This window comes from Girardinichthys multiradiatus, chromosome 6 (genome assembly GCF_021462225.1).
Source record: "Girardinichthys multiradiatus isolate DD_20200921_A chromosome 6, DD_fGirMul_XY1, whole genome shotgun sequence".
Taxonomy (NCBI): Eukaryota; Metazoa; Chordata; class Actinopteri; order Cyprinodontiformes; family Goodeidae; genus Girardinichthys; species Girardinichthys multiradiatus.
In genome coordinates, this window is record NC_061799.1 from 32,523,141 (window position 1) to 32,548,107 (window position 24,967).

Below are 24,967 nucleotides of genomic sequence, written 5' to 3' on the forward strand. Positions count from 1 at the left end.
GGAGGAGATTCACAAGGTGTGGATTGCAGCTGAAGTCAGTGCTTCAAGAGCCATCAACACAGAGATGTCTCCAGGAAATGGGGTTACAAATGTCATACTACCTGTGTAATCCACAGAGACAAAGTCAAAAATGTTGAAACTGGGCTAAAGGGAAAAAATGAGTGTGGACTGTCCTCTTTTCAAATGAAAGTAAATTTTGCATGAATCTGAAATCAAGCTCCTGGAGTCTGGATAGGCCATCTGCTGTTGTTGGTCCCCTGTCTTTGATCAGGTCTAAAGTGAGCACAGCTGTCTACCAGGATATTTTAGAGCACTTCATGCTTGCTTCTGCTGACAAGCTTTATGAAGATACAGTTTTAACTTTATTGGCACCTGCCCACACTACCAAAATCTGGAGTGGATATGAAACCCTTAAGGTTTTTTTTTTCCCAAAATACAATTATGAAGTTTGGCAGTAATATTATGATTATTAGTAGCTTAGTATGTAAACACTGTCAGAAATGTGATTAGTGTAAGAAGCTAAGATGTAAAATCACATACATATGTGTAGCTGTACTTTCAGTTCTAGAACAGTATTAAATATCATTTTAAAGAGCAATCTTACACTATTTTTTTCTATAAAATTCCAATGAAATATAGTGATTATGTTATCAAATGATCCCGATGCTCCTTCGTCACCTACTATTCTATGCATAGGGTTAGCAAATCGTTTCCTTTTGACAAATTGAATAACACCTACCTTTTTTCACGACTAACAATGAAAAGCTGTAGTTTCAATCACAACCAAACTCTTAGTAATAGTACCTGACTCCATCTTTTTCATTCATCTCATGCTCTAGTGGGTGTTTTAGGGAAATACGCCATGCGGTCTGGATTACTGTTGCAGCTCGGTTTTGCTTCTCAAAAAACTCTCGCCAGCTCCTCTGAAACAACAAAAAATAACAGTTTTACCATTGCTTAAGCTCTTTATTTGTTCTTGGATTTCATGCATCTCAGTTTAGTTTATATGTAAAAATATTGCACATAAATTTAGAAATGAGATAGGATTGTCTTTGTTTTTACTATGATAATAGAGTGCCTTGCAAAAGTATTCACATTAATCGAACGGTTTCACATTTTGTCACATTAGAAATACAAACCTAAGTGTATTTTTTGGGATATTATTACATTTATTTTTTATGAAAACTCTGAAAAGGGTACTATGCAATTGTAATCAGCTATCTGGATCAATACTTTGTAGAGCCACCTTTTACTGCACTTACAGTGGTGAGTAATGGTATGCTTCTACCAGCTTTGCCCCTTGTTCTTTGTAAAATAGCTTGAGCTCAGTCAATATATGTGGGGACATTTGTAAACATTAATCTTTCAAGTCTTGCCACGGATTCTGAATTGGATTTTGGATCTCAACTCTTATCGACCCGTATGCTTTGATCTAAACCAGTTGTGCCCAAGTCCAGTCTTTGAGAGCGACTAAGCTTCAACCTATTGTTGTATCCCGGCTCCAACATCATCATTAACATGTCATCCAGCTCTGCAGAGCCCTGGTAACGAGTCATTCAGGTGTGTTGAATAAGGGATGCATCTCAAAGTTGCAGGATAGTAGCTCTCGAGGACTTGGGCATCCCTGATCTAAACCATTCCACTGTATGTTTAGGGTAGTTGTGCTGCTGGAAGGTCAACTTTCTCCTCAGGCTCAAGTCTCTTGCAACCTCTAGCAGGTTTGTTTTTCAGGATTGCCTTGTATTATGCCACAAACATCTTCCCATTACTGTCTTCCCTGTCCTTGCTGAAATAAATATCCCCACAGCATCATGCTACCATCACCATGCTTCACAGGAGAGATTATCTATTAAGGTTAATATGCAGTGTTAGTTTTCTGTTGCAGAAAGTGTTTTGCATGTACGCAAATAAAGTTAACTTCTGGACTCATCTGACCTCAGCACACGTTTGGTGTGACCCTTACATGACTTGTGAAACACTGCAGAGGTGATTTGTGGAGTGTAGGATAATTAGTTATCCTGTCCCACCTGAGCTGTACAGTGGCTAACTTTTCTGATTAATGCTCTCATTGCCTGACCTGTCACTGATGTTTTATAACCTAATTCTGCTTTAAACCTCCCCACACCTTTATCCCTGACCTGTCAGCTGCGTTCATTGGTCTTCATGATGCTGTTTGTTCTCTAATGTTCTCTAACAAACCTCTGAGGCCTTCACAGAACAGCATATACTCAGATTAAATTACACACTAATGAGGAGACTTCTTTTAAATTGTAAAACATGCTAAAAACCATGTATAATTTGCCTTTCACTTCACAATTAGAATGTATTTTGCGTTACATAAAATCCCAAGTGACTAAATGTGGAAAGGTTTAAGGGGTATGAAGACTTTTTCACTGTAAGAAGGTAAATGTATTCATGCCTTACATTTTGTTATATTGTCATTTTTATAAGGAAGCAGCTGTACCTGTATGATCATTGTGGCATCCTTCTTTTGCAGAAAGTGATATCTTATGAGGCAGGAGCGGAACCAACGCTGCAGGGTGACGATGCGTCGCAACACCTCTTTGTTCAGGGTGTTTTGGAGTAACTGACGCTCCTTTTCTTTGAGAAAAACCTGAGCAGATTTAAAGTGGGCATAAGTAATGTGAGACTGGATAAAAGCACATTTTTCCCCATTAGAATTTTTATATTAAAGATAAAGTTAGGGTTTTGTGTTATTTCCAGGAGATTTTATATTTCTTTCTGCACCTAAAGATACATTTTTGTGACAAAACATAACATTTATTTAAAGCCTCCAAATCTATCAAGTAAATGTCTAAAAGAACAAAGATGGAAAGTACATGTAAGGGTGATAACATTTATAAAAACGAAAAAAACCAAAACACAAATACCTTGGTTTTTCCTATTTGGTAGGTGGTCTTCTTAAATCCCATCCTCTCAAACAGTTCAGCTATGTCTTCTGGGGATCCAGTGGTTCCTTCTGGAAGCAAAATCCTGAACTTCTTAACAAATTCCTGTTAATAGGAAAAAAACATAAAAAGAAAAGATCATAGAAACTCCCAGGAATCCACCTCAATTGGTTGAATTTGAGATTTCTGGGTTGTGTAGAGGAATAAGTACATAACCCTCCACATTAATTGGCACGCATGGTTAATGTGTGTAAAAATCCTTAAAATTGGCCACCCTGCTGTTAATACTTTTACAACGACTTTTTGCCAATAGGAAAGATCTCAGTCTTCCCCTATAATATTTCACAAGGTTGGAGCATCCAGAGAAAGGGATGTTTGACCATTCCTTTAATCAAAATCTTTCTAGATGATCCATTTCCAATCCATTTCTGTAGGAATTACGTCTGGGAAAAGATTACCACGGAATAAGGGTGATTTTGTGTTTGGTAAGCCATTTCATATGTTGATTTGGCCAAATGTTTTGAACCATTACCCTGATTAAAGACCTAACAATGACCCATTTTCAGTTTAGTGGTTTAGGGAACCAGAATTTCATATAAAATGTCCTGGTATTTCAAAGAGTTCATGAGGCCATACACTCTAACAAGATTCGCAGGCCCTTTAAAAAGAGAAACATGCTCATTGATCCTCCGCCATGTTTAACAGTGGGTATGAAGTGCCTTTCCACATTTTCCTCCTTGGTTTCTTGTCACCTGGGTAGTCTGTCAAATCCACTGTGCATTGTTGCAAGATAAACATGGGTTCTTGCCCAGCCACTTTCACAGTTTCCATTGTTTTAAATCGTAATTATTGCTCTGACTGTAGATATGGACAAGTTTAGGTGAAAAGCTATTTTCTTGTACGTTTTTTTAAACGAGGATCATCAAACATCTGCCCTACTTAAATGACATGTTTTCTTGTCCTCTGTGTCACACAGAATTTATACCTCAGAGAAACAGCAAGTCATAAATTGTTGATTACACATTTGTAGATACACTGATTAATTTAAAAGATAAAGTGAAGTATAAAACAAAGATTATTCAGTCACGTTTATTTTCTACCAACTAGTAGGCATGCTGATCACTATGGCGACAATTATTCCTTTTGTTTTAATTGTTTCTTATTGTGGGAGTTATTACCTCACTGAATAAATAGTCAAATTAAATATTGGATTTTTCTAAAATTGTTTTGCAAAGATATTCTACTGCACTAAAATAAATGTTTTTAATGGTTTTAACACATTTTACCAGAGAGGCCAATAAATGTGGAGGGAGCAGTCCATAAATTGCTGTTTTAAAGGAATCACCTACCTTAAATGTGTATTTAGCTTTGAAGCTTGACCTCTGCATGTGAATCATCTGCAGTATCCCTGTATACTTGATTTGATTTAGCACTACCTCATCATCAAAGTGCAGCAGTTTCTATGAAATCAAGACAAGATGTCCCAATTCATCATCTGTCCTGTCTATAACAGAATGCATAACAACATTAATTCTGTAGCATGCGGGTGCAGATTAACAGATTACCTTCTCGGCATTGGAGCGAAAACAGAAAATGAGGAAAGGCTCTGCTTTCTCAATCGTCTCGATCAGTTTTCCAAGTGAGGTCTGTGAGATACATGCAGTGAGCAAACATGGTTTTATAGATCAAACTATTAAAATGATCAGAATCATTGCAATTTGGAAAGTAAAACTCCAGGAGAAAATTACTTTTAGACACTTATGGATAAATTAAATCCTCTAGTATTCTTTCACAAAGTTGCACAGAAGACAGACCTGAAAATGAGCACAAACTGTGGGGGGATCTGCTCGCCTGTCAGGGTAAAAGATGGATTTGCTGGTTCGGTTGTGGTTTGTAAGACCAATGATGTGTTGAAGTGAACGCACATTTATGAGGTTCTGTTTGAGGAAACATAAAACAAGATCATGAGGATCCACACTTTGGAAACAGGAGTAGCTCTGGATGTTTGCATGTATAGTACCTTGCAGAAATCTTCACACCCCTTATTCCCATTTTTGTCAAGTTTCAACCACAGACTCCAGTGATGTCAGTGTACTTTATTGGGATTTTGTGTGACAGACCAAGACTAAGTAGCACAACTGTGAAACGGAGGAAAAAATAATATGGCTTGCATGTGTATTAAGCGTCCTAATTCAACACTTTGTAGAATCAGCTTTCAGAGGAATTACAACTTGAAACTGAAATATTTGTCCATTCTTCTTTGCACAATAGCTCAAGCTCACTTAGACTGAATGAAAAGTGACTTATCTGACCAGAGCCCCTTTCTCCACATGTTTAACAAGTTTGCAACATGGCTCATAAAAACTGCAAACTGAACTTCTTACATCCGTTTTCAACAAAGGTTTCTTTTTTCCAGTCTGTCATAAAGGCCAGGTTTGTAAAGTTCACCAGTAATAGAGGTCCTGCCAAAAGATTCCTCTAGAGGAAAGTGGATGAAATACAAATGCATCCGCACTTTTGAGATTTTATTTTTGAAAAATAAATTAAAGCCCTTTTCTTCCAATTACCTATTATGTGCTGCTTTGTGTTGGTCTCAACTTAAAGACCCAATGAAATACAGTAAAGTTAGTGGTTGTAACATTAAAAAAATTTGTTCAATTTGTATGAATTCTTTTGCATAGCACATGTAGAGTACAGATAGGGTACATAAAAACGTACAGGTCCTTCTCAAAATATTAGCATATTGTGATAAAGTAAATTATTTTCCATAATGTCATGATGAAAATTTAACATTCATATATTTTAGATTCATTGCACACTAACTGAAATATTACAGGTCTTTTATTGTCTTAATATGGATGATTTTGGCATACAGCTCATGAAAACCCTAAATTCCTATCTCACAAAATTAGCATATCATTAAAAGGGTCTCTAAACGAGCTATGAACATAATCATCTGAATCAACGAGTTAACTCTAAACACCTGCAAAAGATTCCTGAGGCCTTTAAAACTCCCAGCCTGGTTCATCACTCAAAACCCCAATCACGGGTAAGACTGCCGACCTGACTGCTGTCCAGAAAGCCACTATTGACACCCTCAAGCAAGAGGGTAAGACACAGAAATAAATTTCTGAACGAATAGGCTGTTCCCAGAGTGCTGTATCAAGGCACCTTAGTGGAAAGTCTGTGGGAAGGAAAAAGTGTGGCAGAAAACGCTGCACAACGAGAAGAGGTGACCGGACCCTGAGGAAGATTGTGGAGAAGGGCCGATTCCAGACCTTGGGGGACCTGCGGAAGCAGTGGACTGAGTCTGGAGTAGAAACATCCAGAGCCACCGTGCACAGGCGTGTGCAGGAAATGGGCTACAGGTGCCGCATTCCCCAGGTCAAGTCCCTTTTGAACCAGAAACGGCGGCAGAAGCACCTGACCTGGGCTACAGAGAAGCAGCACTGGACTGTTGCTCAGTGGTCCAAAGTACTTTTTTCGGATGAAAGCAAATTCTGCATGTCATTCGGAAATCAAGGTGCCAGAGTCTGGAGGATGACTGGGGAGAAGGAAATGCCAAAATGCCAGAAGTCCAGTGTCAAGTACCCACAGTCAGTGATGGTCTGGGGTGCCGTGTCAGCTGCTGGTGTTGGTCCACTGTGTTTTATCAAGGGCAGGGTCAATGCAGCTAGCTATCAGGAGATTTTGGAGCACTTCATGCTTCCATCTGCTGAAAAGCTTTATGGAGATGAAGATTTCATTTTTCAGCACGACCTGGCACCTGCTCACAGTGCCAAAACCACTGGTAAATGGTTTACTGACCATGGTATCATTGTGCTCAATTGGCCTGCCAACTCTCCTGACCTGAACCCCATAGAGAATCTGTGGGATATTGTGAAGAGAACGTTGAGAGACTCAAGACCCAACACTCTGGATGAGCTAGAGGCCGCTATCGAAGCATCCTGGGCCTCCATAAGACCTCAGCAGTGCCACAGGCTGATTGCCTCCATGCCACGCCGCATTGAAGCAGTCATTTCTGCAAAAGGATTCCCGACCAAGTATTGAGTGCATAACTGTACACGATTATTTGAAGGTTGACGTTTTTTGTATTAAAAACACTTTTCTTTTATTGGTCGGATTAAATATGCTAATTTTGTGAGATAGAAGTTTTGGGTTTTCATGAGCTGTATGCCAAAATCATCCGTATTAAGACAATAAACGACCTGAAATATTTCAGTTAGTGTGCAATGAATCTAAAATATATGAATGTTACATTTTCATCATGACATTATGAAAAATAATGAACTTTATCACAATATGCTAATATTTTGAGAAGGACCTGTAAAACAGCAGCTCAGCAAATCTTTACCTTCGGAATGAGCTGCTTTTGTCGACTGCCTTTGTTTTTCCTGCAGAGAAAATATGGAAATATTAAGGTTCAAACATTCAGACAAACTGTAAAGAAAAACTTTCAGTCTCAAAAAAATTATGTTTTTTCTGAGTTCTTAAACAGACACCATGTTGTCTATTTACTTTCTCTGTTCGTAACTCTCAAATATGTCCTCAAACAAATCAATCGATTGTTCATCAGAGCGATCAAAGGAGAAATCCAGAGTCTGGCTGATGCTGGAAGATACAAGCAAAAGCTTTGAGTTATTCATTTATTTTAATTTCAGGATACAGTATATCTGCCTTAATTGTTACAAGTAGTCATAATTACCCAGATAGTCTGTTTAGATAACTGCTGCGCCTATTGATGGAAATGAGCGACCTGCGTGAGCTCTGTCTTGCAGCAACTGAGATGAAAGTTCAACAAGTAACTTAATTTAACTTATGCAATGTGAAGGTCCTGCAGGGCAGAGGCTGACTGTTTCACTCAAAGATTCAGTGCAGCCCTACAAAAAAAAAAAAAGCTGCTTACTCTGTTCTGCACGCTGCCTTAAGAGTTTTTTTAACACTGAGACGATGCGGATGGTTGCTCGGAGGATGCTCCATCTGAACAGGGCTTCAGGGTTGGATGCAACCAAGTGATGCAGGAATGAAAGCTCACTGCTCCGCAGCAGAGATACGACTTCAGGACGCATGTGCTCCGTGTTTTTCTTTTTGAAGTCCTGAAAAACCCACAGAATAATCAGACTTTCTCTTACTGATTTTTCCATGGCGTCATACAAGAAAACAGCGTGGTTGAAGTGTTGCCTTAAAATACATCCACAGTTGTGTCTCCGTTTACCTCAAATGTTGTAAATGAACCAACCAGAAGCTAACAAAGCCATGGCATCAATTGGGCTTTGAGAAAACTCTCTGCTTAATCTGAGTTTTAGCAAAAAGAAATAATTTAGATAATCCTAACTGACCAACTAAAACCCGAAATGTTTAGTCTAATTAAAATCTGACAGTGAGAAAACAAAAAGTTAATTTCTGGTTTCAATTGTAAATAAAAACACATTAGTGCACAGTATAAAAGGAAAAAGAAAATTTCAAATTACATATATTTGCAACTTCTTGCTCTACAGAAATGGATTGTGTTTAATGTATTGTGAAACAACCAATCACTTTGTTTGGGGTTATTTGGACTTTTTCCTACATATTAACTTTCTGTAGATAAATGACAAATATTTATCTTAACTGGAATGTAGAAATGTTTGTGTTGCGGCAGTTTTACCTTGATGTGATATTTAACTCTCCCAGCACAATGTTCGATGGTAAACGTTGCCTCGTTGGGAGAAACCACAAAGCGAGAGCTTTTCTGATGGTGCCGTTTAAACTTGTTCAACAAGGTTTCATCTCCTGCCCGAGGAAGGCTGATAGAGACAGAAAGATAGTTACATTAACCACATAACATCTGGGAAAGTGAAGAAGGCCAAATAAATAACAAAATAAAACAAAAAACATGTATTGCTATCTGTTGAAAAACGATTTCTGAGTCATGCACGAATTGAAGCTTAAACACAGACTTTAATATAAAAAAAGCTGGATGATCAAGTTTTGCTGTGACCTCCTCTTGATTAGCTAGGCTTTAATTTTCCTAATTGTTTGCATTTTGTTTTGATAAGTGCAATGCCGTCATATTTTATTGCCTCCTAAAGTAGATTAGGAATAGAAAATCTGATGCAACAGAATAACCTGACCTGCTAATACAGAGCAAATGGTTTTATAATGGTTAAATATTGGTTTTATGCTGCATCCCACATACAGCTAAACACAAAATTATTGATACCCCTAGCAGAGTTACATTTTAAATTATTTTTATTCAACCAATAAGTTTTTAATGGTAGGAAATTAGATGTATCAAAAGATAAAAAAAATGTAAAAGGCATATTAACTTTGACATTAACATTATTAATCAGCTTTTATGAACATATTATAAAATAAGTGGCTTGTCAAAAATGTTTACCATTCTCAATAATTAATGGAAAAATCTGATGAAATTACAGCAGTTATGCTCTTCTTTTAACTGCTAACAGACCTTCTGTATGTTTCCACTAAAATTTGACAATACATCTTTGGTGATGATCTCAAAGTATTTAAGGTTGAAATGCCTACTTTCCATCACCCTAATCTGAAATTTCTCTGCATTTCATGCTTTTAAACAATAAAACAGCACAATGCTTTATTTTCAAAGCAGCTGTGTTTTCAGATAGATAACTTCCAACTACTCCACATGATTCTTCCATCAGAAGAGACTGGTTATGAACATGTGTGTCCTAAAATAAAATTATCCTCAAATTACATCATAAGCTTTTTTCTAATCGCCTAAAAATAGTCAAAAAGGGCCTGAAAATACAGAATGACATTGCAAAGATTGGAAAGATCAGGCTTTTTTATACCAAGCCAAAAACATTGTAGTTTTCTGCATTTTCTGCATCTAAACATAAAAATAAAGAGCTTACAAACAGATGTTATACAATGCATTGTGTGCTTCTGATGTATTAATAAAGACATTCTCAGAGCTTTATATGCACCGCTGCTGCTTTTCAGGTCCAGTCATTCTAGTCAAACTGACAGATGACGGTGTTTAAAGTAATAAGTAACAGTTCATTTATACAGCACATTTTCACAGACAGGATGTCACAAAGTGCTTTCACAAGAAGGGTAACCCAACAAAACACACAGCGACATACGATGCAGAAAACAAAACAAAACACAGTCATAAATGTTTATCATAAAAGCTTGTGTTTGATTAAAAGCTTCTTGGAATTAAAATGTCTTCAGCTGCTTTTTAAAAGTATCCACAGAGCCCAAACGTCTTAGGAAGAGAGGCAGTGCTTTCTATAGTCTGGGTGCAACAGCTTGAAAACATCAGCCTCTTTGAGTACAGGAGCGGATGTGGGGGACCGAACTATTATGAACAAATACTTTATGTCTTCACATTAGAGCATTTTATTCCACCACAACATGTCCCTCCTTACCATTTCTAAATTGTTAAACAGCGCTTTAAAACATCCAATGTGGAGTCCTCTTTAGACGTAAAATGTCACCTACTTGCTTTCCTCATTCAACAGGGGGAAGAGTCCCACTGACTCGTCGCTGATCAGCTGGATGCAGTCAATGTTGTCAGTAAAGTTGATGTTTTGCCAGGTTATGCCTTCTGACACATAGTCCTCCTACAAAGACATAGAATTGCAATCAAGTAATTGCAAACGTCCCAGAAAATTTATGTAGGCCTAAATTAGTTATGCTCTGCATTGAATTACTGTAAATCTATAATTTAATGCTTTAAAAAAAGACTTAATCCAGGTGATTGCAGAAGCAACAGAAACATGAAAGCTTTGTCATGTTTATAAGAATATAATACCAGGAAAACGTACCTGCTCATTCTTAAAGATGTGCTGGTTGATGTAAAGCCACTGCTTCTCATTGGCATAGTTGATGCACAGCTGCTCAAAACTGTTTGTCTGGAGGTTCTCAAACCCAAACATATCCAGGACACCAATGGACAAACACTAAAAACATGACATGAACTCTTGAAAAAACCAGCATATGAGGTAGTTTGATGATGTTCATATCATTCACAAAGATTTACTGAAAGATCAGAGAAATAAGTAGGATAAAATTCAACTTTTCAGGGCATTCAGAAGTCTTATAGTCAGTGCTTTTGATTGTCGCCAAACTGAATCACTTGACTCACAGAGACGGACTCCTCCATGTCTCGTCTGTTGAGCATTGCGTGATTAATGTGAAGGATGATCCAGTCAAACAGAGCACTGTATAAACACTTAGCCATGGAGTCACGTGCTGAGGTGGCCTGAAAACATGGCAAAACTAAATATCCAGCAAAACCAACCAAACCAGCATGAATAAAATTCCCTTTATGTGTTTTTATAACAGCTAATAAATTTGATGCAAGGCAATAAAATAAATTATTTTAGCTGAAAATCATTTAATTATATGTAATTAAGGATCTTCACAGCCCAAATTCTAAATTCAAAGTAATTACCTCTTGTAGTGTGTAGAGTGAAAACATAGTGTAGGTGGCAGTCACCACCTTCTTCTTGGTTAATGCCATCACCAGCTGCTCCTTTTTCACCTACAGATAAAAGAGGACAAGGTAAACAAAATAGACGTCATACAGATTATTTAACTTTATCTAATTTCTAAATGTCTGTGAATTCATCCATATTAAGTAGTTTTGCTTCATTGGCACCATGTTAATCTGCTGCCACATTGTTTCAGCCAATATGGCTCCAAACATGAAGAAATGAAGAGCGTTTTGTGAAACTGAATTTTCTGTCACTTTTATCAATTACGGATATCATTTATGGTGTAACCCCATGACATATATTAGGTACTTGGATAAAGGGTCTAAAATGTACAGTTTGCAACACCATCAAGACAGAGTCATTTACTTTTAGCTGTGGTGTCACTGTGTATTTCTTCTTCTATTTTTATGTGTGAAAAAAAAACTGGTTGGCTCATCTTTCTGGACTAAAACTTCAAGGTTTTTGAGTGCCCCCAAGTGGCTGAATATTATTAGCCAACTTTACCAAGCAATAGCCCAAGCTCCCATGCTGTGTCTGCAACCCCAGAAATGTGGCATGCTGAGGGGAGTGAATCTCCATTAGTGCAGACAGAGTGCCTGCATAGTTTAGAGTGAGGTTAAGTAGGGCTATTATCAGGTCACTGCTGCAACATTAAAACCTGCAGAGGCAGCACATATCTGAAGTTATATTGCATCTCTAAGTTGCAATGCAAATGCACAAAAATTTAGCATATGTCCATAAACATATGTGGCAACCTGGCTTAGCTTGTGAACCCATTTTATTTGGAACAGTTTCAGATGTGTTAAAAATGTAATGATGATTGACATAAAGCTTAGTATCTTCACTTGCCAGTGAAATGCAAGGCAGCTATGCAGCTGTGTGACATGGGTAATTGTTATTGTCTTTATAATAAACCCAGCAATGTGTAATATCATCTTTATTACCATGAGTAGATCTGATAGTGAAGATAAAACCTCTGTTGGCCCAGCCTCCAGGACCTGAGTATCCTTCGATAGACTGTAGGTCACATTTCCCAAGAGCAGGATGGCAGACAGGACAGAAAAAATGCTGTAAAGTGAAAACACACCCAAAGGAGAAGACTTTAAGCAGTTTCAATGTGGAAATAACACAAACCTGTTACATGATTGAGAGCTGAATGTCAATTAGCCATGGGCCAGTTATTCTTACCAAGGTGTAACAGGGTTTTTATAGTTATAATTAACAGCCAAAATCCTCCATCACACCTTTCTCATGGTTTAAAGTGCATTCAATGAGAAGCCAGAGAACGTTTTGGGGTCACCAAAATTGTGCTATACTGAAATCGGTCAATCTGAGCTCATCATCCTCTTCAACCTCCTGGAAAGTTTTTCGCTCACTATGAATCAGCCTGAAAACACGTGAAGTCAACAAAGCGGATTCTTTGTTTTTGTTTTTTTGCATGTCCTGAGCGTGACAAGTCTTTTGAAAAACCAGACTCGGTATAAATGTCTGTAAAACATGACAACATTTCACAATCAACCAATTTCTCAAACTGCAATGCAGATCTGACACAAACCTGTCCAGGCTGTTCCCTTCCTCTCACTCACTTGACCACAATGGAAAGATGTGGCAAACCTGTGCACCAATATACACACATTTATTCCACTCACCCCACAGCCCCGTCACTGTAACCCACCGCATTTCTAACGTTTTACTCCAAATTATCCAGTCCAATTCAGCTCTATTTATAAAGCATTTTAAAACACCATAGAGAAGCAAAGTTCCCCCTCAACTCTCTAGCGCCCCCCATGTTTTAAATGTTTTTATTAATGCCATATTACAGTGAAACCACTCAAGATTATCATACCGTGATAATCTCACATCAGTTAATGACTGTCAACCTGGCCATCTCAACGTCTGTTTGCAGGATGAGTCGAAAATTACATTGATCAGTCAGTTGGATGCTGTGTTCAGGAAAGGTACATTTTTGAGAAGGTATTAAATGGAAGGCGTAACATCAATGAGCTCAAAGTCAGTCAGAATGGCACAAAATGCATTTTTCCGCCTGTATTTCCGGAAAAGTTCTAGAATATTTACAAAACCACAGAAGTATCAAAACATTTTTCCCATCACATAAAACTTAAGTGCAGCACATCCTAACTGATCATTTTAGCTTAAAAATGTATTTATTCAATAAAACATTATTTACATTTTCTGGTGTAAATCATTTGTTTTCTATGTTTTTCCATTCTGAACAGTAGCCTATTGTTTGTTTCAAGGCTTATTTAGGAACAAATCTCCAATGCTTAACTCTGAAGTTAAGTAATAACTATGATGGCCTCTAGTGGTGTAAAAACTCAGAGCAATCTGTAACTTATTTGTGCTTTATCATGCTTATGTCGACTTAACCAGATTGGGAAAAACATTCAAAAATAAATGTTAATTGCATTAGCTCAACCAAGTGTAAGACAAAAATCTAATAGGGATCATCAAATTGCCCTCTTAATTGAATGTGGTTTTAAACATAACCATCAACATTTCTGATTAATTAAAACTATTTAATCTTTAATCCAATTTCCTGTTGCTGTGTGTGAATATTCACCAGGGGATCCAACGTGAACAGTTTATCATCTATGCTACTGCTGCCTCCATGTGCACACTGTGTCCTGAGGTATTCAGAGGCGCTGTCTGGAATAAGTGCTGCATTTTTCTCCAGCTCGTCAGTGACAAGCTCAGACCCGTTACTGAAACCAGTACAGAAAGCAGAAGCTACTTGACAAGGTTTGGTTTCAATTACATCGCTCGTCCCCTGCTGCAGCTCTGTTGGCAAACAGGTGAACACTTTAAGTAAGATGTGAGAAGCCTGCAAACAGGGTGAATGCAAGCTATGGAAGAGCGCTTGTGTGAATGTTACTCCAAAATCAAGGCATTTTTTACATGTTATTATGGATTATAAAGCTTGGTAGAAAGTACTCAATTATAAGCTTCATATTTCTTAAGCTATTAAGATCATCAATTAATCTTGATAGCTTTTCTCTTGAAACAGTGGTAAGCTTTACTCAAGCTTGTGGCTTTTCAGATATGTAGCAGAGTACAACCACATGTACCGTTTCTTAGTGGAGTTCAAAAAGCCAACCATCTCCATAGCTTGTTGGAGTCTTTTGTACTCGTGTCTGAGCTCGAGCTTGTCTTTGTCATCTAAATAAAGCTCCTCCTGCAGGAAAAGTGAAGAGAGAAAGCATCAGAAACAGTGTGTTCATGCATAGTGAAAAGAAATTCATTTAAACCAGTGTACACTATCAGTATTATTTGAGCATCACATGAGAAATTGCCAGAAATGCCAACACTGTGGTTCTAGGAAAGCCAGTACTTATAAAAAGTAAACTGGAAAATGTGATGCTGTTAGTTTTTGCTTATTTCTATTTGTTATCTACAAACAGAAATAACTAGAAAACTGAGCTGACTTAGTCTCAAAGCTTTTTATCTTTTACTTTTATCTCAATAGAAAAGGCAGCACTTTTAGATGAGATAATAAATCTGTGCAAAATACTTAACTGCATTAACTTTTGCTGTCAAAAGGTGAGTTAAAGACAAAATAATCTTCTTAAGAAGATCCACTCAGCAACATTTTAACCTCTAGAAACAGATAACGTTTTAAGATACTCTGCATTGTTAGGAAAACCAAATGATATCATTAATAAAAGTCATGCAGGTTAAAAATTACTGTGCTTCTTCAGTTTGATCCTGTTAGTAGGAAGCAGAAATCACCAGGGAAAGCAGACCATATCAAGTTGTAGTCTGAAAGGGTATGAAAACTAATTCAATTGTTAAATGGATATTTAAAAGTCAAATTAAATTTCCTGTCTGATTGGAAATAATTTCACAAAGTCTCAGCAGATTTTCACACAAAACTACATGGTTATAGTGTAGGATTTATTAAGAAAGTAAACTTAAGTAAACTCAAGTCTAAGTGTTTGGTGTCACAGCATATTGCCAAATGTATTTGGTCATCTGCCTTCATGTAAATAAACTGGAGTTAACTTCCTTTTTTTAGTTCTTTGGGTTTATTATGATGTCGGCCCACCCTCAGTTTCAACTCCACCGGAAGGCTTTTTTTTTTTTTTTTTTTACTAGGTTAAGGAGAGTGTTTGTGGGAATATTTGACCATTCTTCCAGAATACCATATGCAAGGTCAGACACTGATGATGGACGAGAAGGCCTCGCTTGCCGTCTCGACTCTAATCAATCCCAAAGGGGTTCTTTTAGGTGCTATCAAGGACAGGACTCTCTGAAGGCTGGCCTAGTTCTTCCACACAAAACTTACTCCTCTTCATGGACTTTGCTTTGTGCACTGGTGTGCAGTCATGTTGGGACAGGAAGTGGCCATCTCCAAATTGTTCCCACAAAGTTGGGAGCATAAAATTGCACAAAATGTCTTGGCCTACAGAAATATTAAGAGGTTGTTGAGGGGGCGAGCACAGCTCCTAAAAAACAGCCCCACACCAATATTGCCATTTCGCCAAACATTATACATGACACAATGTAGTTAGGCAAGTGCCATACTCCTGGCAACTGCGAAATCCAGACTTGTCCAGGATGGCATGATTCACTCACGAGAATTGGAGTCCAGTGGCGGCATGTCTTAGCATCACAGCATCCGATTCTTTGCATTTCACTTGATGTAAGGCTTTGACACAGCTTCTCAACCATGGAAACCCACTGCATAAAGCTCTGTACGGACTGTTCTTGAGCTCATCTGAAGGCCACATGTAGCTTGCCACACTTTTCAGATTTTTATTTGTAAAAGATTTTGAGAACCATGTATTATTTTCTTCGACTTCATAATTATGCACTATTTTGTGTTTTTTTTTTTAGCACATAAAATACTAATAAAATACATAGATGTTTTGTGGTTGTGACATTTCTAAAGTTTGAAGTATGAATACTTTTGCAATTCACTGTATGAGACAGCAACAAACATGTTAGACTTTTAGAAAGGTGTTAAACTAAATCCTCCACCTACTACTCTGGTTTGAGCTTAGTTATAATTTAACCTTACACTTTCCATGGTAGTGTAAATTTACAGCATACGGGAAGCCTATAAGTCATTCTATTGATGAGAAATTTCATGAATAAGTAGTCTGTTCTTATTTTTATTTATTTACTTTTTTTTTTTCTTACCGTGTCCTGTCTGGCAGAGTATCGCTCAGAATTGTTGTCTGAGTGCCAAGAAATTGCCCAACAGATTTACTTTCACAGGCGGAGTATCACAGCTAATGCTTTGAAGCTCTGCTTGATATTTATAAAAGAAACTTTATTATAAACTTCTTTGGCAATATTTCAATTGTTACGGACACGGAGACTGAAATGAAAAGGAAAACAGAAGCTTGAAAAAGAGAGAGACGGGGCAAAAGGGAAAAAGGGGAGAAAAGAAGGAAAAAGTAGTCTGTTCTTATTAAAGACGAAGCGCAGATCCCCCCACCCCTACAATAAACTTTATCTATTCATTATGTCTTAAATTAGCTCTTCACTTCCTCTTTCTCTGCCACAGTAATGTGTGTGGATCAAAGGGTACCTGGTTGAGATAAACGTAGTCCTGCAACTTCAACAGATGAAACTCTTCCTGCTCGTCTTTTGACGCACCCATCAGCAGACAGTAGAAGATATGGTAGTTCCTATGGATAAGACATCGCAAAGCACCTTTTAACCTTGGTCCTCAACATCAATAGCAGCTCACTCTGAAATCTTGTAAATATGGTTAGGGTGGCTTCTTTTAGATATTGGGGTTACATATAGATTGATGCCACGTAATGACAGAAAATCTGGGATTTGGATCATTATCCAGGTTGGATATTTTCTTGTGAAGATTTAATATTAGTACCTTTCATTTTTACTTCTAGACACCAGGCGGCCCTGTTCCAGCAGAAACGTCTCAACAAATGCCCTGTAAGTAATGTACAAAAAGAAAGTGTTTACAGATAAGTGAGAAAAACTGTTATAAGAAACAAATAAATAAAAGTATTGCACTGACAAGTAATGTAAAATCCGCCAACTTTGAACAGAAGGCTGGTGACTATCAAAGCACATGATGCCTTACCCTCTGATGACACCACTTTCCAGGTAGATGAGCTGGATGAACTTTCCAAAGCGGCTGGAGTTGTTATTATCTGCTGTTTTGGCGTTTCCAAATGCCTGTCCAAACAAATGCAACACAAGTTAATGTACACAAAATAAACAATGAAAAAAAGCATAAGAACCTCTCCTATACACAACCGGGCCTGATACATAAACATGGTAAATGCTTGCTGCATATAGGAGTTAAACAATTCATCAGTGCACATGTGTGAATGCCATGATATTTTTCTGCTATCTGCTATCAACAAACTATAAACGGTCTGGATTTTACCAGGTTCTAATATGATTCAAATTCAACTTCTAGAGAACAAACCACACAACAGACTTCACATTGTGATTATGTAACAAAAACCAAGTCAAATGGACAAGCTGTTTGTAAACCCTATACTGAAGTAGCTTGTAGATCACAGGTGGAAAATTCAGGTCCTGGAGGGCTGGTGCTCTGCATGTGTTAAATGTTTCCCTTAATCAGCAACACCTGCTTTTAGGTTGCTGCAGAAATTGGTGACTGCAGTGTGTTGGAGCAGGGACACATCTAAAAACAAGCAGGACACCAACCCTCGGGGGCTGGAACTGCCCACCTTCCTTGTAGACCCAAATTTAACAGCAACTTGAAGCCATTGATTCCTATAGTTCAGTGAGTTTTACAGAAATTTGTTTTTGCACAACTTTCTTAATGTCCTACCATAGCTTTTCTAATAGCTATGGTCTTGACTTTGACTGCGCCATTACACTACTGTGATTATTTTTCTGTCATATATTTACTGGATAACAGGAACCATAGCTGTCATTCAGATGTCCTCATATTTGACTCTAGAAAACATTGGTATGCAGAGGAATTCATAGTCGACCTAATAACTGCAATGTGCCCAGGTCCCATGGCTGCAAAACAAGCCCAAATCATTTTAACGCAAACATGTTGAATGCAAACTGAGGCATGTAGAGTCAGAGATGTAGCTATTGGGATTTTTACAGTTTCTTTCAGCAATGTACGGTCTGAACTTAGGGTGACTTTTCTTAACCATCTACTCTTGAAAAGATTAATAACTTTCGTAAATGCTTTCCATTTGTGAAAAAAAAAAACGTTCTCACTGTAGAATGATGGCCTTCTAATTGTTTGAAAACCTTTCCTAGATACCCTGCACAGCTTCTCTAAGATCACTGCTGATGTCTTTCCATCTTGGCATTGGGTTAGTACCCACCTTTATGCTACAGACCAGCACGCTGTTAAAACCCCTAGCTTTACATAGGTGGTCACACTTGCTGATAAGCTAAGTACATTTTATTAGCAGCACCAGACTCGTACTTTACTCCTATAGAATCAGCAAGGCTGTGTTTTTTCACACACCTTTCTTTAAAAAACAAATAATGACAGTCTGGAATCTGCAATGTGTTTTTGTACACTTGAGATAAGACTAAAAAAAGGAATCTGGTAAAAACCTAATTTCTGTTATTATTTCCTGCTAAGTAAAACTCCAAAATAGATAAAAAAGGGCAAACTTTCTCTTTCTCTTGTTTTTTTTGTTTGTTCTAAACTCTATTTTGTTTTTTACAAATGCTCCTGTCTATTCCTTGTCCATACAACATAGGCACTTTATTTCCTTACAATCCTAAATCTAAAACTCTATCTTATTATTCATTCAAAAAACATTACCCAAATAAACTTTGGATAATTTGCTACTAGTAAAACAACTGAAACAAAAACTAACAATAATTAATGAAATACTAATGCAAAATTGAGGCATTAAAGAAAACTTCCTTTATAAAGTTTTATCCACTTAAATACTGCAGAGAGCAAGGAGTACCTTGCAAAAGTAAAGAGGTTCTGTGAACGTTTTCACATTTTATCACATTTATCATCATTTCCTTCCATGTCACAATTATGCACCTCTTTGTGTTGTTCTATCACATAAAGACCTCAATAAAATACATTCACCTTTCTAGTTGTGATTTGACAAAATGTGAAAAAACATTAAATGGGTGTGAATACTTCTGCAAGCACAACTGACCCCACTAAAACAAAACTAAACAAAAATAAATAAATAAATAAATAAAGCACATAGTGACATTTTCATTCTAAGATTTGATCTTCAAACAAAACTCCAAACAGCATTTCTAGGAAGTGATGACCTTCATTCCAGTGCATCACAGTTTGTGTTCAAACAAGCCGGAGCTACGTGGCTGGAGACACCGAGCCAGACAGTGTTGATCACACGATGGCTGGAGCACCAATGTAAATACAGCTGAGGTTTCTTCTCATGCAATAATGCTGTTAATTTAACTGATTATTATTCACATCAATGGAAAGATCTGGACACAGCGGAAGAGATGAGGCATTTGGAGAGAAGGAGGCAGATGGTACTCTAAGGTACAAATAAAGAGACATTTGGTTCAACTTTTTCAGACGAGGAGCAGAGTTTCCTGAAGCAGATGATGAAGTAGTTTGGGTCCTTCTACTCACACAAGCGCTAATGATCTGCAGGCAAGCCATAAAGTAATGGCGCTAAAAAGTATGAAGGTTGAAAACATTTATCGCCTTGAGAAAAAAACGGATGAATTAAGACTAAGGTTAGGAAACCATGCAACAATGTTAGAGAAGGTCCTGATGATGATATGACTTTCAATTAACACACAAATACTTGAATATTGTACGAATGTCTTTCTGCTTTAAATTCAGTGTAACAACAGAGAACCAGATAGAGAGTAATCCCTCCTGCTACTGGAAAAAGGATAAATTCGTTATTTCCATCTCAGTAAGAGAGTTCCATGGCAAAAAGAAACAGCTAAGTTTTTATAACAACTTTAACATCTTAATGTCCTTCTAACACATTTTTGCTGCGCTAAACAACAAACATAACCAGATATGTTACTAGCATGAAGAGCCTGAATGCTTGGCTCATCATATAGTGAACAGTCCAGTTACTGCAGTCCAAGCAGTTCTTTACGATAATGATGAATTTGTGAAATATTGTACAGACCTTAATAAGACAATTGTACATTTTCACTTTAAGAGAAAGATTAAAATTGGGGATAGTTCCAGCATGAGATTCTTTACAAACAAAAAAAACCCCAAAACAAAATCATTGTTTTTAGTTGAATTATTTTCTTTGCTTATAAAATGATCTAATATACTTAATTCGTTAATGGAAAAAGAAATCCAAACCAACCTAGGCCTTTGGCAAATCTGGCAGGATCACCTTTAGGAGCGACGACTGGGAACAAGTCTAAATAAATTTATTCTAATAAACCATTTGTCTCTTAAAGAACCAAAGCATAATTAGAAAACTATTAAAATATTAATAATAAATCATTAAAATGAATGCGTGATTTTTTTTGTTACTTATCTCCATAGTTTAACTTAATACACAATTGAAAAAGGTTGCATGCAGGTATGAACTGGAAGTAGACTAGGAGAAAATGGGGCTATTGGGGTGATTTAAATCAAACAATGAGCTACTGTTTTCTTTTTTCTTTAGTACTTTAAAGTCTCATTTATTAGATGAAAGTAATCCCCAAAGACGTTCTGCAGCATGGCTTTAACGTAAAGCAACAAAAACTGCAACAGAAGGAGAACAAGATAGGTTGAGCTGCACAAATCCTGAATTAGCAAAGGGCAAGGAAAAATTACACCCATTGGTTTCAGTGCTGAAGCACTAACTGGGCTGCTGCAGGACGAGGTGCTACATTTATCACAATGAAGCATATACGTGTAAAAGAAAGTAAAAACCATTTAAAAATCTGACTGTTGTCTTTGTACTCAGACAATTGTGTTTTGGAAACAAGATTAATTAATATGGTGAGTATGTTGAGAAATTTACATTATTTATTGACTGTTTGACAAAAGCAAAGGTTGGACATTCTTTCAAAAAAGTACCTCAAACAACAAAGAGAGATGGAAGCTGATTTATACTTGATTACATGTGTTGGCCAGTGGACCTGGCCGAGCCTGCTCGGGCACGTTTCGATTTGTCGTTCCCGCTCTGGTGTTCCCTCAGAGACAACGCCCTGCAAATTCCTTCTGTGAAGTCTCATAAACGCATAACTGAAGCATAATTCCCCCTGTTAATACAAAGTCAAACGCCATATTGTTTTTTCCAGTTAGAGCATAAATTTCATTATTGAGAACTAACATTTTCAACGGGTACAGAAGGTGAGAAGGAGTGACGGTTTTCTATCAGCAGGAAGATAAGAAGCATTGAGTAGGCTTTCCCCAGCATAGTGGTGGCAAGATAACATGGAAAACAAAACAGCAAGAAAGTACTAGTTCTGATGTGACTCATGCATACAAAGGAAATCCCAATATGTTAAAAAAGGCGCATAAATGCAGAAGCACATCAGCCAAATGCACCAGCTAACACTAACACTCATTTCAACATTTCTCTTCACTCATTTTTGCAGTCAAACTGCCTGAAAGCTAAATTCATCTCAAAAGCCTTCAGGGTGAATAGCTCGAAACATTGCTAACAAGTGAATCAAATCTTAAACAAAGGGATTTTTCCAGGACAAGTCTTGCAGAACTTGTTTGGAAAGGAGCAGAATCCATATTTTGTCACCGTCTGATGATTGACTGTGGGCCCATAGCATGTGTGTAATCTGTAACCATATCAGCTGAAGCCTTTTCTGTGGCATCTGTTTGGCAGAAAGATCAATCAGAAAGTATGCGGAAAGCATGCAGAAATCTGAGGGGGCGAAGTTCTGGTGTTTGCACACCTACTACTGGAACAAATAAGTGAAGAGTCAAAAGGCAACAACATTGATGAAACTGTTACTACAGCAACTCTGCTAGTTTGTTCCCCAATACCGAAGTTTAAATGAAGTGAAACCTGCTAATGCCCTACTTTCAACTTGTGGATCTGTTCTCAGGCTGCAAATTTGACAAAAAATGCAATTTTCCTCCAATTAAACCAAAGTAAAGTCACATTTTCCCTGTGCCTCCTTTAAACTGCATTGCTGACCCCTGAGAATAATGCCAGGAGGCAAATGTTTCCCTTAGGAACAAACCGTTTTCCCCAGTTATGCATCATATGTCAGATTAGATTTGTACAACAAAAGACTGAAACAGAAAGCTACTGGGAAAGTTTTATGAGAAATTTGAGCCCGTTACTCATTGACAAAGATAAAGCACAACAACTTTGATTTGGCAGCATTGGCAACAATAAAGATAAAAGCTTAACCTGAAGTGACATTTTAGAAACATTTTTAGAGAGTGCAATACCAGCCAACATACCGGGCCTGGTAGTGAAAATGTCCCGATATAAAGACCATGTACTCAGATGTAAAATTCTGCAAGAAGGCTCAAGTTGTTTAAACAGTCAAACTTGCTTATTTGCGGTCCAGTACCCGACTATTTTCATAATAATGGTTTCTGTTTGTTAACCTACTTTGTTTGTTGATGATTTATCACTGCAGTGCCTTAAAAAAGCATTCACGACCCTTGAACCTTGTCATATTTTGTAGGATTACAACCACAAACATCACTGTGTTTTATTGGGATTCAGTGCAATATACAGGTCCTTCTCAAAATATTAGCATATTGTGATAAAGTTCATTATTTTCCATAATGTCATGATGAAAATTTAACATTCATATATTTTAGATTCATTGCACACTAACTGAAATATTTCAGGTCTTTTATTGTCTTAATACGGATGATTTTGGCATACAGCTCATGAAAACCCAAAATTCCTATCTCACAAAATTAGCATATTTCATCCGACCAATAAAAGAAAAGTGTTTTTAATACAAAAAACGTCAACCTTCAAATAATCATGTACAGTTATGCACTCAATACTTGGTCGGGAATCCTTTGGCAGAAATGACTGCTTCAATGCGGCGTGGCATGGAGGCAATCAGCCTGTGGCACTGCTGAGGTCTTATGGAGGCCCAGGATGCTTCGATAGCGGCCTTTAGATCATCCAGAGTGTTGGGTCTTGAGTCTCTCAACGTTCTCTTCACAATATCCCACAGATTCTCTATGGGGTTCAGGTCAGGAGAGTTGGCAGGCCAATTGAGCACAGTGATACCATGGTCAGTAAACCATTTACCAGTGGTTTTGGCACTGTGAGCAGGTGCCAGGTCGTGCTGAAAAATGAAATCTTCATCTCCATAAAGCTTTTCAGCAGATGGAAGCATGAAGTGCTCCAAAATCTCCTGATAGCTAGCTGCATTGACCCTGCCCTTGATAAAACACAGTGGACCAACACCAGCAGCTGACACGGCACCCCAGACCATCACTGACTGTGGGTACTTGACACTGGACTTCTGGCATTTTGGCATTTCCTTCTCCCCAGTCTTCCTCCAGACTCTGGCACCTTGATTTCCGAATGACATGCAGAATTTGCTTTCATCCGAAAAAGTACTTTGGACCACTGAGCAACAGTCCAGTGCTGCTTCTCTGTAGCCCAGGTCAGGCGCTTCTGCCGCTGTTTCTGGTTCAAAAGTGGCTTGACCTGGGGAATGCGGCACCTGTAGCCCATTTCCTGCACACGCCTGTGCACGGTGGCTCTGGATGTTTCTACTCCAGACTCAGTCCACTGCTTCCGCAGGTCCCCCAAGGTCTGGAATCGGCCCTTCTCCACAATCTTCCTCAGGGTCCGGTCACCTCTTCTCGTTGTGCAGCGTTTTCTGCCACACTTTTTCCTTCCCACAGACTTCCCACTGAGGTGCCTTGATACAGCACTCTGGGAACAGCCTATTCGTTCAGAAATGTCTTTCTGTGTCTTACCCTCTTGCTTGAGGGTGTCAATAGTGGCCTTCTGGACAGCAGTCAGGTCGGCAGTCTTACCCATGATTGGGGTTTTGAGTGATGAACCAGGCTGGGAGTTTTAAAGGCCTCAGGAATCTTTTGCAGGTGTTTAGAGTTAACTCGTTGATTCAGATGATTAGGTTCATAGCTCGTTTAGAGACCCTTTTAATGATATGCTAATTTTGTGAGATAGGAATTTTGGGTTTTCATGAGCTGTATGCCAAAATCATCCGTATTAAGACAATAAAAGACCTGAAATATTTCAGTTAGTGTGCAATGAATCTAAAATATATGAATGTTAAATTTTCATCATGACATTATGGAAAATAATGAACTTTATCACAATATGCTAATATTTTGAGAAGGACCTGTACATAATTGTGAAGTAAAGTGAAGATGATCCATGGTTTTTCGAATGTTTTACAGATGAAAATCTAAAACAAATCTGGAATGCATAGGGTTTTAGCCCCCATGACTCGAATTCCTCCGAATAAAACCCAGTGTAATGGATGTACCTTCAGAAATCACCAAATAAATAAATAAATATAGTCCTGTTGTGTGTGTCTGAGGGTAAACCCAGATGTTCTCTGAAGACCTGAGAGCATTATTTTCTTTCCAGTTCACAAGGATGTGCATCTTTGTGTTGGTCTGTCATAAAAACGAATAAAATACAATGAACTTTGTGAGATGACGATTGTAAATAAAGATATTAGCAGTCTCCGAACAAAGGCACA

At 37.8% G+C, this 24,967-nt stretch overlaps 1 protein-coding gene across 6 annotated transcripts in view; it reads right to left on the minus strand.

Annotated features, from left to right (window-relative positions):
• myo9b (myosin IXb) overlaps positions 1–24,967 on the minus strand; it is a 43,496-nt gene that overhangs the window by 12,645 nt on the left and 5,884 nt on the right. For all 6 annotated transcript variants that reach the window (XM_047368634.1, XM_047368633.1, XM_047368630.1 and 3 more), the window contains exons 3-22: positions 17,451–17,545; positions 17,235–17,297; positions 16,929–17,028; positions 14,461–14,567; positions 12,319–12,442; positions 11,332–11,421; positions 11,023–11,139; positions 10,703–10,837; positions 10,377–10,498; positions 8,557–8,695; positions 7,816–8,005; positions 7,615–7,690; positions 7,428–7,520; positions 7,264–7,303; positions 4,724–4,846; positions 4,475–4,555; positions 4,259–4,369; positions 2,892–3,014; positions 2,465–2,614; positions 805–923 (exon numbers count right to left, since the gene is read on the minus strand). In XM_047368634.1, coding sequence (XP_047224590.1) covers positions 805–923; positions 2,465–2,614; positions 2,892–3,014; positions 4,259–4,369; positions 4,475–4,555; positions 4,724–4,846; positions 7,264–7,303; positions 7,428–7,520; positions 7,615–7,690; positions 7,816–8,005; positions 8,557–8,695; positions 10,377–10,498; positions 10,703–10,837; positions 11,023–11,139; positions 11,332–11,421; positions 12,319–12,442; positions 14,461–14,567; positions 16,929–17,028; positions 17,235–17,297; positions 17,451–17,545 — 2,198 coding nt within the window. The remainder of the gene's footprint in view (positions 1–804; positions 924–2,464; positions 2,615–2,891; positions 3,015–4,258; positions 4,370–4,474; positions 4,556–4,723; positions 4,847–7,263; positions 7,304–7,427; positions 7,521–7,614; positions 7,691–7,815; positions 8,006–8,556; positions 8,696–10,376; positions 10,499–10,702; positions 10,838–11,022; positions 11,140–11,331; positions 11,422–12,318; positions 12,443–14,460; positions 14,568–16,928; positions 17,029–17,234; positions 17,298–17,450; positions 17,546–24,967) is intronic.